The 14,421-nt window shown below is 40.1% G+C and overlaps 1 protein-coding gene across 2 annotated transcripts in view; it reads left to right on the top strand.

The window, feature by feature from the left end:
• The first annotated feature begins 882 nt into the window (after positions 1-882).
• Positions 883-14,421, top strand: part of TUT7 (terminal uridylyl transferase 7) — a 1,097,449-nt gene continuing 1,083,910 nt past the window's right edge. For both annotated transcript variants that reach the window (XM_069228237.1, XM_069228248.1), the window contains exon 1: positions 883-1,084. In XM_069228237.1, the coding sequence (XP_069084338.1) occupies positions 985-1,084 (100 nt within the window). In that variant the 5' untranslated portion in view covers positions 883-984. The remainder of the gene's footprint in view (positions 1,085-14,421) is intronic.

Raw genomic sequence — 14,421 nt, forward strand, 5'->3', positions numbered from 1 at the left:
TTTCTCATGAGAACCAACTTCAGCTACGAGCACATGGACAGTACAGTGGAAAAATCACAATTTAATTATTTAAGTAGACATTTAACTAAACGCCTAAAAAAATGCAGCTTGACATGAGGGCATGCAACTAGGCCAAGACCTCGCTAAGTTACGGCCTATGATTAAAAAAGCTCATACATAATGCATAACCCTTAATATGACGTATTACTACATTAATCAAACATAAGCTCAACATTTCATATTAATAAGCCATTAATCAGTGCACTTTGTGAACATTGGCAGCCACTCAGGTAGTCACACCTTCAAATGCGTGTATTATTTTTCTCTAAGTTATTACGTTTTTTATGCACATCCAACACTCAAAATACATGAATAATCATTATTAAAATCAGCATTAACACCTCCATTCACTCATATTGAAGTGAAGCCAATTATGGGTAGAAGGCAGCTTATTTTTTTCGGCTGAAAAAATCGTGACCCTCACCCCTGAAAAAGATCTGCGACAACAATGCACCATTAGCAACTCGTTCAAATATAACAAGATGAGAGATAGTTGTGCGTTTGGTAGCGGCATTTTCTTCCCGGAAGCACGTGTGTTTTGTTTACCTTGGATGTCTGTAGGAGCCGAGGCATGGGGAAGGACAACAGTGTATACAGAACCATAGTCGGAGCAGGGCGCAGGAGTTTCGCTCTAGCTGTGTTTGAGTCCATGGTTGTGAAACCAGGCTGTTAGATTCTCTCGTGACAGGACAGTAATGGGTCAGCATGTCCTGCCTATCGGAGGGAATCCTTACTATTACCCGCATCCACAATAGTGGAACCCCTACTCACGTGCGCTGGCGGCCAGCCGGTTAAACTTTGCTCGCGCCGTGACGTCAATCCGCCAAGCTCTCTGGGTCACGTGGCCATACGTCGTCGCAGCATGCCGGTTCGCGGTGCTGAGCAAGCGTCATTTCCGTCACGAACACAGAAGGGACTCAGGAAATGGATGTACAGAACACCGACAGCTTGGCCCTGCTTCCAAGTCGTCCACCAGGCGACAGCGGCACCAGTGAGCCCGGTCGCGGCTCCCCTCTCAGCCACGGTAGGGAGTTAGTCTCTGGGATCATTTGATGCCTATTGCCATTTCCCGGGGGCGGGGAGCCTTACCCGCACTGTGCTCAGACCCTTGCACTTCTTCTTGGTTTCAGTGCACATATGACAAAAGCCGGTTATCTCAGCCCTTGTAGCATCATGTCTTGGATACGTGCCTGGAAAGAGTGCAGAACCATCAGCGCATTAGCGTAAATCTGCTTCACAGGGACTAGATGTCCTGAATTTGCCGGGGCAGTCTCGTTTTCTGGTGTCTGTATCCGAAAATTTATTTCCATACGCCAAATGTTGAACTGCACCTAAAAGGAGACAAGTCTTATTGGGTACCAGTGCATAATTATTTAGCAACAATCATCAAACATCAATAAAAGTGGTACTTATACAGTGAATAAGTACTATTAACACGACATACCAAACTAAGTACATTAGTATCCTTTGTCATATGATTTCTATGTTGGTGAGCGCTGTCAGTCGTTATTCCCTGTCCCACGGCAGCAGCAACGTTTTAGTCCTACCTTGTTTTTTTTGTTGTTGTCAAAATCATGTCCCTATTCTGCTACTCTTGGTCACACTGATCCAAGAGCCTATCTTCAGTCACGTTACTCACGCACCTGGGTGTAGGAATCGCGAGGGACTGTAGAGTTCCTCTCCCTCAAGATTCTAGAGTTGGGGGAAGGGGAAGACAGTGGAAAATACCCCAGATATTTAAGTGGAAACTGAAGTAGGAGGGAGGACGCGTTTTGCTGAGCCAATGTTGCACATCTACTCTCCTCGAAGCTCTTTAACCCGAGGGAACAAACTCAGTGGGAGCTCCAATGCCAATTATTTTCTTATTTAATTCCAGTCATTGAGGTGTCGAACTATCCCAAAATACTTCTGTTGGCAAGACAGCGAAGTAAGGGAAGGCATGAGATGCTGTGTTATGTTAATTTCCTTGCTGGTTGGACTAACTTTATAAAAACGATCTAGTAGAGGCTCAGCACCTCAACCACCATTATTAAATAATTAGAAAACACAAAGCGAATTTAGAGCCACATCTGCTTTTTAGGTTACAGGCTTTCAAGGAGACACGGGGGCAGTATAATTTTAGACGGCCATGGTCTGTTTGATCTTCAGTGTCCTTGGGAATACTGAAATTGAAAGCACACCTTTAAATCCTATCAGTTCGTTCATGTGTAGTTTCTATGAAGTGTCATTTTGAGGTAAGTGCGATTAGTGTATTTATTCAATTCTATATACTAACACTACTTTAATAACAATAATCGAATTACTGAACACAAAGCATTGACCTTTGGTGTTAAACAGAAGAGATATAATGTACCTCTAGAGTCTCTGAACTGCACAATATGTATTATTGGACTAGGATTCCTGCCTCCCCACTTAACGAAGTTGTGATCCATACCCTATCATTTTGCTTCAGTATGTATCATTTTCCTTAAGCATCCAGTTTGAGATCCCATTTAAGTAATTCATTTCAGGGTCTGCGCTTTACAGAAATCACATTCATATGCAGTTAATATAAAATAGTAATGCTACACGTTTAAATACAAAATTGGCTGTATAAATAGAGAAGATGCAAAAATTGCATGTCTTCAGTAACTCGTGGCACTGTCATCTGGTCAAGGGGGTATTCTTAACATTTCATGTTTAAAAAACATATTACTTTAAACAATAGATGTCACCCAAGTCAGTGGTATAATCGTATCTTCCAAATTGATACACCAAGGAATGTTGGAAGATATTTTTAGTTGTCTTTTTAAACTATCCTATTTGTTCATGACCTTTTATACCTGGTTTACAGCTTTTGATGACTCTCTTCTGCTTTATGCCTTCCTAAGGATGTCTGTGTTCCTCCCCAGCCCTACAAATTTAGTATCTTACATCAGGCACATAATGCAGTAACCATCCAGCAGCCAACTGTCACTCATATCTCTCATAGACGTTATGCTAGTCTTTAACACTGTAGAGTACTCTGCTGCCTCATAGTTAGGTTTGTGCTATACAAGTACCACATTCATACATCTCAATGTTGCCCATTTTACTTCTCTGCCTTGCCCAGGTTCAGATGAACTTATGTGAATGAACAGTGCCCAGTCATCTGCTTAGTTTTTAAGTATTTTTCATTTAGATTGTCTCTGTCAGTGTTTTAGAAAATATGGGAACTGTGATCTTTGGTGCAGTGTGGCAGAGGAGACAAAGTGGTGGGAGTGTGGTTGAAGGCACGTTTAAAAAGACCATAGTATGCTGTAGCTATTTTGTTGAATGTTTCACCTGGTGGTAACTACATACACACTTGCACACTAAACTGATACTTCATCATGTTTCTGAAGTATACACTGTGAGCATTTTAAAACATCTACAAAATGTGGAATGTTTGTAGGGTAACAGAACAGTGAACACTCCACTCTGCTTTGAGAAAGCTATCAGGAGTTTTGTGACATACAGGCTACTTACAGATCAATGATTCAGGTGTATAACCCCTTGATTCTTTAAATTGGTATCCGCATCTTTAGCCTGTAGTATATACAGAGATTTCCGAAGTGGGCACTCTTACCCACTGTGCTTTTTAACTGAAATTACTTTCAGTGACCTGCAGGCTTACTATGGGTCGCTACAGTGACATGCAGATATGTTAAGATGTTTTACAAGGATTTAAACAGTGCAGTGTCCTGCAAATTACACATAAAGCTGTAATGTTTCAGTGCATCAGGCTTGTATTTCTCAATATCCTTTATTTTTTTTTCCATCAGTTTTTCTTTATTTATTTTTTTGCTTATTTTCCATGGTATTCATTTAAAATTTATTTATTTTCTGTTTTATCTAGTTGCATGACTTTTATTCTGTATTCTATGTTTTCGTTACTCAACTTCTGCATGTTTTGAGTGTATTCTGTTTTTCCGTTTCTCTTCTTTCCTGTTCCACTTTTCTAACTTAGTCCATTTCCTGCAGTTGCCTTAAATTCTGTTCTCCCCTTGTTTCTTCTGCTATTGCTTGCTCTTGTCATTCATTCACATCTCTAACCGTTTGCTCTGTCACACTTTACTTTCTCCGTCTCTCCTTTCCTCTCACCCCTCCTTTTTTCCTTACATCTTGGTGTCACAAGTGCAATTCATGGGAGCCAAGCCCACCTAATTGACGAGGGCAAATATCTAAAATAACCCTATTATACTGCATGTGTTTATACTTAAACAACACACCCTTCCTTACTTGTTTGACTGCCACTTAAAAGTAATTAATGTCTTATATCTACACATTTGTTTGACTGTTACTTAAAAGTGATGAATACCTTGGGAGCAATGTGACCCCACTTTTAAAAGTGGCATATCTCTGTATAAACATTAAATCATACATACGCTGGAATAAACACAGATCGAGAATTGTGACGATTCTCTTAAGATGTTATGCATTGCTGCTAATATGTTTAAAGTTTGGAGCTCATTGGGTAACTATCAGTGATAATTTAGTATATGTCATGTAAAATCGCCTCTTTGTGTAGTCCATTGAAGAAAGTGTGCCATGGATTATGATGAGGTCATTTTCATCCATTGATCTCAAAGGTTAGTGATCATGTTGTATTTTATTGGTGCTCTCAAGTGGTCCCCTGACTATGTGAGCAATACATAAAAATCACAAATACATACGCTATCTTTACATATTAAGTTGTCTGGGACCTTACATTTCTGTGTGCCATGATGTCTGTTGAGTTTTATAGTGCTGCACCATGGAACGCACAAAAGTTCCAATCTAGTTGAAGTGTTTGAAAACTACTGTGTGTATAGAGTTGATGTATCTATCTGCCTGCGGTTGTTAATGAATACATATAATTACATTTACTTTTTAGGGATGTCTCTTTCAGTGTCACACCTTTACTGCAGCTTGTGTAGCCCTTATAAAGAATAAATAAAGTGATCTGGGTGAGATGCTTGATTAGTGTCTTGTCGAGTTTTGCTTTCTTTGTAACACCCAGAATGATCTACCCTAAGCTAATCTGTACTTTATTATTACTTATGATGGCTTGCACTTGAAACAGGGTAGATGGACTTGGGTGGTGTTTTAAATGCTCTTTTTGTCTGAGTAAACCAATTATTCTGCTTGTTTTTTTCTCAAGAGATAATGTTTTCGTGCTAACTGCTCATGCTGTCCTACAACTGTCAGATGGCATCTACTTCCTTCATAAAATGTCTGCACATCAACCTCTAGGTTTGGTAATTCAGATCACTTCAGTGCAATTTGCTTTGAAAATTGTGGTGCCTAAAGTTTTGTTAATACTTTTCCATATGCTGAATCGTGCCTCAATAGAAAACTATTGGAAAATATTAAGCAATATCAAGTGTCAGATTAATCATTTCGTATGACAGTTAGTCGAGAACAGGAGCCTGCATGATACATACTGCCATCTTCACTGGAGCAGAGTGTAAAGTTCGATAGGAGGTGAAAGACATTATTTTGCGGTTTAAGGCACTTGTGATATGTACCCCATAACTGATAAGTTCAAGGCAATATTCCAACAAAAGTGTTGAGTGGGGAGTCTTAGCATCATCAACTCATTTCAAGATTTCCTCTTATGCTTTGTCTCATAGTCACAAACCTTTAGAATATAAATACCCTCATAGTGACCATTGTTAATCGGTTTGCACAGTTGCACTTGCTGGCTTTAATAATTATCATCAATAAAGCCTGACAAAACGGGTGATATTAGTCCACCAATCCAAGAAGATGTAAAATAGATTTATGATTCTCTAATGTTTAAGGTTACCTGGATTTTAAAAATGTGAACTACACTGCAGATTAGCAAGGGACGTAATTTTGACTTTTGAGTATGACCTTCACAAAGTGGTGGAAGTAAATGATCACATCTTTAGCGGAGAGAGCAAGCTGTTTAAGAAACCAATGCAGAGACAGGATAAATGTGAAAAGTATGTAAAGTTGCTAGTAACCGGAGATGTTCTCAGAACAGAGGTCCCATTTCAACTTTATTAAAAAAGTTTCAACTTCAAATTATATGCAACTGTAAGACAATCATCAATTAATAATGCAAATGTGCTCCATAAAATATTTCCAAGGTTAAAAAAGATGTACATGGGTAATATCAAGCAACAGCATATCTGCAAGGTCAGTCACCTAGAATGGAATTCTGTTACAAGCATAAGGTAAACCTAGTCACATCATAGATCAGACAGTCAGGTGCTCTACATCATGTCCAGGTTTCTGAATCCAAGCTAGGGTTGACATATTGGTTCAGGGTAATGGGAAACCATAGACCATTAAACAGGATTATTGCATTATTTGGTGCACTGCTATATACCAGCATATCACTTGCCTGTCTAAAACCATCACTCTAAGTATCTGCAAAATCGGCCCCCTATATCTTTAAGTTTCACAGAATTATCAGCTTGTCTTATTGCAGTATGCTGCATCTTGAAGCTAGTTATCTGTTGTTGGTGGTGGGCCTTTAAACAATGCCATCATCTCTGTTCCAGTAGCAATAGTAATAGAGCGATAAGCCTCTTTACTGACAGTGGAATGTCTGCTACGTATCTCATAATCATGCCCAGTGGAGATAATTCTAATGGAACTTCAGTCTGGTTTACCACAAATAATCTCATATTACTCTCAAATGAAGCCATGGCAAGGCACTTCCAATGCAGATGCATGAAGTCTGATTTTTCCTACAGGCAGTATCAACAATCTTCACTAATTGTGAGGTCCATTCTGTGTAATGATATTTAGGTATGGCACCATTTTTAAAGAAATTTAAATTGCAACAGTTTGTGTCTTTGGTTCATGGAGACCAACCTGACTTGTGAACAACAATACCTCCATATCTTGCCAGCAATAGGTACCCCAAGATTCTTTTCCTACACATGCCTTGCAGGGAGGTCAACGTTTTTTCTATAATTTCAGAGCATAGTTTATAGAGGTTTGAAACCCAGTTTCTGTTAACTGTCAGATGACAGCATCTGTGTCACTAGGTGGGTAAACCCTGCAGCTGCCAGAGGAAATGTGGGGAGAAACCGTCTTGGATGCATTTCATAGTCCAAAATATGTAAATAAATCTAGGGAGTTGTATGTAGTTTCTGATTTGTGTTCATCTAGTGACATAAAGTCCCCATTTGGAAGTAGCTGCACAGATTGACTCGTTTCTCTTTTCAGTAGTGAGGCCATCACAGTGAGTTCTAGCATAGGTCAAAGCAGTGGGTTGCTTTCAGGGCACATTTGAGTCAGGACCCAGCAAGCCAAGTGCATACACCTAACTGCATTGATTGTATTAATAGATGGAGGTTGTGTGACATGTAATGTGGTTTTTAAAGTACCCAATTCTACCAGATCTCTCTCTATTATTAAGTGTGGTAATTGTGAGTCTGCGTTACCCAATAAAGGGTGTATGTGTTTGTGCAGCTAAATGGTACCTTCAAAAGTCCAATGCTTTCAGCCTACCCATTTCAAGAGGTTTAGTTAGAATATCCCACTTGATTCTAGGTTTTTCATAAGAAGGAATCTAAGCTTGTTAATAAAATAGAGATGTGTATATAGAGGTTAAGACATTTTATGTAAAACTACAATTTTAATGATTTCAATCTGTGCTTACAATAATGATAGTTTATATCATGTCTTCATGTTGGATTTCAGCTTGTCTATTAAAGGACCGTAATTGCTATGGATAAGTCTTTCTTTATTGGAGCTAACATAGATAGTCAAATATTTAACTGAGGTATCGCACCACATGAGAGGCAAGTCCAGTGTTGGTTTAGTAGTGCAAGAGTTTAATGGATATAACTCTGTTTTATCTCAATTAATCATTAGCTTAGAGTATCCTCCAAGTTTAATGATCTTGTGTAATGATGGGGTTAAATTAACATAACGTTTGATAAAAAGCAGAAAATCATCTACATATAATGAAAGCAGTATACACCTAATGGGGAAGGCTGTTCCTCTATGTGAGAGACATTGTCAAAGCTTACCCACTAAGGGCTCTAGCACTGAGGTGAACAAAAAGGAAAGAGTATCTCTGGTAATTGGGATGATTAAAGACATAGGGCCTGATTACAACTTTGGTTAGCCGACCGTCGGACCTCCAAAGCCGCGGGGATGAGGCAGCTGTCAATCCGGCAGCCTCATCCTGTCATATTACGATGTTTCCACCAGGCCGACACGCACGTTGTATTATGTTGTTTCCGCTGCTCAGCCCGGCAGATGCAGTGCAGCGGCATTGGCCCTGGCTCCCTTAGGGAGCCAAGGCCAATATCGTCGCACACCAGCACCCTTGGAAGGCGCACTGTCTGCATAGCAAACAGTGCGCATTTCGAGGGTGCTGGCAGAGTGGCCCCAGCACTGCCCTCAACTTGGTCGTGGGCAGTGTAGCGGTCCCCCTGTGGCCCCCAATACTAGATTCCTGCCAGCCTTTCCATGGCGGTCCAACTGACATGGAAAGGCTGGTGGAAAGTGGAGTTGTGATCAGCACAGTGGTGCTGCTATGGGCACTGCTGTGGCTGACCATGACTCTGACCGCCGCCAACCTGTCTGGATCCATGATGCTGGTGGCAGTCTCCTGGCGGTCCGACCAACAGGATCATAATCTGGCGGTCCGACCACCATCGCAAGTTCGGACCCCCACACTCGTAATCAGGCCCATAGTGTTTCTTACAGAGCTTAAGGGCATCTTCTGGTTTGGTGAACAAGACTGTACAGCCCTTCAAGACCATCTGGAGAGTGGCTGGATCAGGGCTTGAGAAATCCACTCCCATTAGCGAGTCTTATTTGATCAGGTCAGCTATTTTTAATACTACTCTAATACTTACTCATCCCTTCTGGTGAGTTGACACAGAACAAGGTTATCTGTTAAGTTGAAAAGTGGAGGGGCAATAAAAGATGCCTTTTAAATATTGTTCTTATGTCACATTTGCTCTGTGTTCACATACAGAGGTCAAAAGTCAGTTTTTCTTACAATTAATGTTCCTTTTGACGGCAGAGTTCCAGGACTTTGTAAGGTGAACTGTGTGACTTGCAGCTTAGAATGTAAAATAAACGGATATAGGGTGTCAGGTTTTTCCGCATAACATTTAAATGACTAAACCAACTGTGCAAACATTTCAAAATATATTTCAGTAGCTGTGAAAGCCCTTTTTATATTTCTCTGTGATGAAAAATTATTTTCATAGGATGAAAACAAATCTGTTACCACATCATGGTTTAGTTATATACTTATTAAAATTAAGTGTTTAAACAAACTGAGAAACATCCCTGCCCTGATGACAATGTTGTTAGTAAACTAAAAGAAGTCCTAGGTTTTGTGGGCTAGACCTCATGGATATGTAGGTTAGATTCTTGTGAGTCATGCGGTAAACTTTAGTCTACTTAATCAAACAAAAGAGGTTTTTTTGTACTGCAGAAATGCTGAGCTCACATATTTGAAGGTGCAATCATGTGAGAATTAAGAAAAGGCGACTCTGTAAACTATTTGCCAAGGATCTCACAATTTGAGACCCGTTTATGGGTCAAGTACATTACAGTTAGGTTGAGTAGATTATTTAAGTTACTCTACCTGCAGGTCTAGTAACATTTTTTTTATGATTTTTCAAGCCCTGTGGACAGAGCCCGGAGCAGGCCATGTCTTGTTCCTCCAGGATGGGTTTTACTTAAATTAAAGAACACCTTGCTTCTTGAACTGCTGCTGTAGAATCTGGGAACAATTACATTTTAGCTCCCTGGTGTTCTATAGTGCTGCACTCTCTTGCCATTTACAATATAAAATCTCAGTCTCTAAAGTTTAAACGTCTAGCCATGATTACGGTGCCCTAGGGGCTGTCTCAGAGCCAGGCATCTGTATGTTTTTTTTCTTCTTTTTTTTCATTTTGAAGTTTTTCTTTACCAAAAATATTTGTCAGGTTTTTTACAAATATCTTAGGCTTCTCCAATGCAGTCTTCTCAGTTATCCCACAAAATGCAGATATTATGGATATATATTCGAGTTGGCTGTTTTTTGTGCGCCTGGTAAGGAGGGTATCTGAAGATTTTGCACCATCCTCAAGGTCGGATACCTGCTCTTCAGCTTCATTTATTAAGGCTTTCTTTCAGCTGATCCAGTCTTAGCATCATAGTGTCGATCTTTTAGTCAGTGGTTTTGAAATTGTGTTTTAGATCTATCAATTGCCTCTTTGTTTACCATTGGGATCAAATAATCTAATTTTGTTTGCTTGCTGTTGGTTGATTTCATAGCCTCGCCTTCTCATAAGGATTTTCTGTTATCAAAGGTAAGTTCCTCTTATTTAGCATCACTTTTCCTCATAATGTTAGGTAATTGGCTGTCTGAATGCTGGATGATGCACTTTCAATAGGTGTTTGCTACAGTGATCAAAGACTATTTTTCTCCTGTAGGAAATAGTCTCTGATGTGCTAATCACAAACTCGTATGTTATAATCTACCTCAATAGTATGTAGGCTAATTATGTTCACCTGGAAAAAACAGAGGCAGTGGGAAACAAAATTAATTTTATGCAACTTGATAATCTTGTATGTACATTTTTTTTTTAATAGTCATATGTTATTGATTTTATGCAAAGAACAGAACAAAGAAAAACAAACCAACTACACAATGCAGTCCTTATTGTAGAGTTGATCAAAAGACACTTTACATTACTTCAGCAACTGGCCAAATTATAGAATGACCACCGTCTCCCTCAGGTATCCCCATGTTTATATGGACAGCTGCTTTGCAAATGGCTTCTTCCAGTGTAGCACACAATCCATTGCAGCTCACCATTCGGCTAGGGATAACGGGCCAGGGGATGTACAGAATCGCACTATGTCTTATTTGGCTATAGATGTGCTATGCCAGCCAACGTAAGCTCCCCCCATATGGCCACCCACGTCCTCCAAGATGCCCAGCTATGCAGTTCGAGGCGAGCAGTCAACTGGTCTCTCAAGTGTTCTGGAAAGGGTACAGAAAGTCTTGGTCCAGTAGTGCTCAGTGACGGGGCCCGCCAGCACCATATGGAAGAAATTACAGTCAGTACATACATTTTTTTTTTATAAGTGGCCTGTTTTTCTAATCGTTGAGTCATTAGTGTTGTTACAGGTGTGAATGTCATAATATCTGTTTTGGTATACTAATTGCAGCAGGTTATGTCATTGTTTGCTGACCAAGTTATTCAGCCTCTTATCGGCATATGAGGCCCAAGCTCACATCTTAATTGGTGCTTACCTCTAGGCTTCTCACTCTGGCCTTGCATGTTACTCACAAGAAAGCCACCTCATGCAGGCAAATCTCCCACTGTGCACACGTCTGCATCAGCAATTCTCGTGACTGCCTGCCCTCAGCCCAGGAAGGGAGATACTTTACTGAAACTGGGGGCACTGAGGAAGGTTTTAGTCAATTTTAGATAATTCATCTGAGCCGTCACCGACCTTCTCCAGTTCTGTTAGCGCAGTACGATTGCTGCAGTCACAATCTTGCACTTGAAATGTGTGTGCTGTCAGTTTCTGCAGAGCTCTATGCCCTTCATGTGTTCCTCATACTGTGAATTAAAACATTTTATCAGAGCGTGAGAGAGGAGCTGAGGCTCCGGTAGTCATCAAGGCTGGAGAGCAGCCACACTCCCTAAAGATCCTAGTTTGAGCTATATGTTATAAAGCATTTAAAGAGAATTGGCAAGATATTATCAGCAGAAAAAAACATAATTGAGATTTGTGTAGGCTCAGCTGAGGTTTACAGGCTGGAGAAAGAAATTCTAAAAAATGTGACTGCTAGTAGCTACAACCGCTGCCTCAAAAGTAATACAATAGACAGTACCAGTCATTGAACCAGAATGGATTAGATTTTTATGCCTCTGATGTTGAAAGCCTAGGAATGGATAGTGATTACTCTGATAACAGAGTACCTTCTGCAACTTTGTCCTCGGCTGATAGTTAAGGGCAAAGAAGATTTTGGTACCGCAGGCTAAATGGCCTTCCAATACTTGTTTTAAATAAGAACTCTCAGTTATTGGCTCGAATTCTGGAGTCTTTGTTTAATGCTTGTTTGTTTAGTTAGGAGAATTGTACTACTTTCCCTCTAGAAAAAAAGGTTTGTGGGAGCAGCCGAACTGCAACAGACACAGTCGACTTTAACTATTGAACTCTCTTTAATAAGGCAGACTGACCAACTTTGTGACCTAAACTGGCTGACTTAGGTATTTTTACAACACTCCTTTATTTGCTTGTTCTTTTACATGTTGACTTGAGGCAACAATCTTTATACATAAATTGAAATAGGGAATGGATTGAAACAATGGTGCATTTGGGCCATCTCAGCTGTTCTCACTGTGACTTTCAAAGGTGTGGAGGCAGGGCCACCAATATATAGCCTATTATATGCACATGTGGACTGCAGCACTTAAGGTGAAATCCACAAGTGAGACAATGAAAACATGGCTTAAAGACCTACCAGTGTAGCCTGACTGCTACAGATGAAACCTGCAGCTTAGTATGTCAAAATATCTCTTTGACAGGTGGACAGCTTGGTTGCCCACAAGGTAGAGTGCCTAGTATTTAAAAGTGAGACATGTAGAAATTTAATGTGGCCATGTCCCTGCAATGATGCTTTAATACTATGCTGAGCTTGCTGCCACCTTTAATAACTATATTTAATTAATTCATTCATTTTGGTGTCATTCTCTCACAGAATTTCATCCTCATTTCACAGTGTAGCAATCCAGGAGGGCTATGATACTGGAGTAAGTAATGTATGTACGTCTAAGGGCAAGCAACACTTTACCCATCTTATGAATGTATGAGATAGATGTTCCACCAACTTCATTAAATGTAGTTGAATGTATAGCAGGTAAGCTATTGTCCTTCCTAAATGCTAGCTTTAAATTGTTGTTGATAGTAAGAAAAGGTGAGACGCACAGTGGTTGTGCTTACAGTTTGGTTGGACTAGTATTTTGTACTAAAGTATAGGTGGAGTGGGCATGTCCTATAACAAAATCGGAGGGCAGATGAATATATTTATTTTATTAACTGGTATGCGGCAAGCTAAATAAATGGTTTACCCACTATTTGTAATATGTATTTAAAATCAAGTTCAAGGGTAAAGTTAGATTTATTTTCTTTTCTTTATTTTTTTCTCCTGGAGGCAAATTAGCATTTAACCATGTCACAGCAATTAAAAAAGGGGAGGCAGAAACACTCTGCTTCCAATATATATATATGTGTATATATATATATTTTTTTTTTAACCTACTTCCAGTCAACAGTAGGTAGTCATAGTTAGGACCATGTTTCCATAGAAAAAGTTTTTTTTTTTTTCCATGCCTTTATCTTTGGCACCGTTTGACGAATCTTCACAAGATTTTCCCAAAAAAGTGGCCCAGTGATTCTTGTTGCGCACGGAAAGCTTCGGGGTGATCCGTCAAGTGAAGGCCGGGAAAAAGGGCTAAAAAAACATTGCGTTTCCCATGTTAATTCCCATTGAACCTGTCAACACGTCTACAGCCCGAGCCACTGGATGGAATTACACCAAAGTTTGCATAAAGCTAGCTGCCGGCATGCAGATTGTGCCTTTTGTAATTTGGTGTAAATCCGTTCATTAGTTTGAGATATTTAATGGCAAATACATTTATATATTTGTGGCCGCAAATAATTTGCAAATTTTGGCAAAAAGAAGCGTTGCATTGGCTGACCGCAACCTGACTAGAAAGTTGCGACTGCCATTTTATTTCAGGGAACACAGTCCCCAGGGGTGAAAATTCAAATTGAAAGTGGCATATGGGGTGAGGGTAGAGGTACCCTGACCCCAGGGGTGTGATATAAGTGTGTTTTAGGAGCAAATTATAGGTTTAATATAGTTTCACATCGCGGTGCACGAAATTCGCGAAAAATCAAAATTTGAAAGAAAAAGCATATTTATTCATACACTAATTAGTTCACTCATACATGCACTCAGAGGCTGAGGTGCCCATTCACACACCCACTCATAGACTCGTACACCTACTTTCAGACCCACTCAGACACTCACACATCCACTGACAGAGACCGGCCCTGTGGCCAACCTGTGCTGCGCACGGCCAAAGGCCATACACGCGGTTGGGTGGTTATAAGGGCTTGGCTGCAAGGCCTGGCTAAAAGGCCAGGCCTTGGCCATGTGCGGCGGGGGATGGAGTAACGTTTAAGAATAAAAATTGCTTGACGTTAACATTTTTTACTGAAAACACCAGAGGTTACAGGGACGTTAATTGGGTTCTGAATTTACTCCTACAGAACTGTAAAAATTCAGCAGTTATAGCTGGAGTTCTTTCAAGTAACTATAACTCGCACCCTATGGTAACTATAACTTCCACCTTCGCAATGCAC

Source organism: Pleurodeles waltl, chromosome 1_1 (genome assembly GCF_031143425.1).
Source record: "Pleurodeles waltl isolate 20211129_DDA chromosome 1_1, aPleWal1.hap1.20221129, whole genome shotgun sequence".
Taxonomy (NCBI): domain Eukaryota; kingdom Metazoa; phylum Chordata; class Amphibia; order Caudata; family Salamandridae; genus Pleurodeles; species Pleurodeles waltl.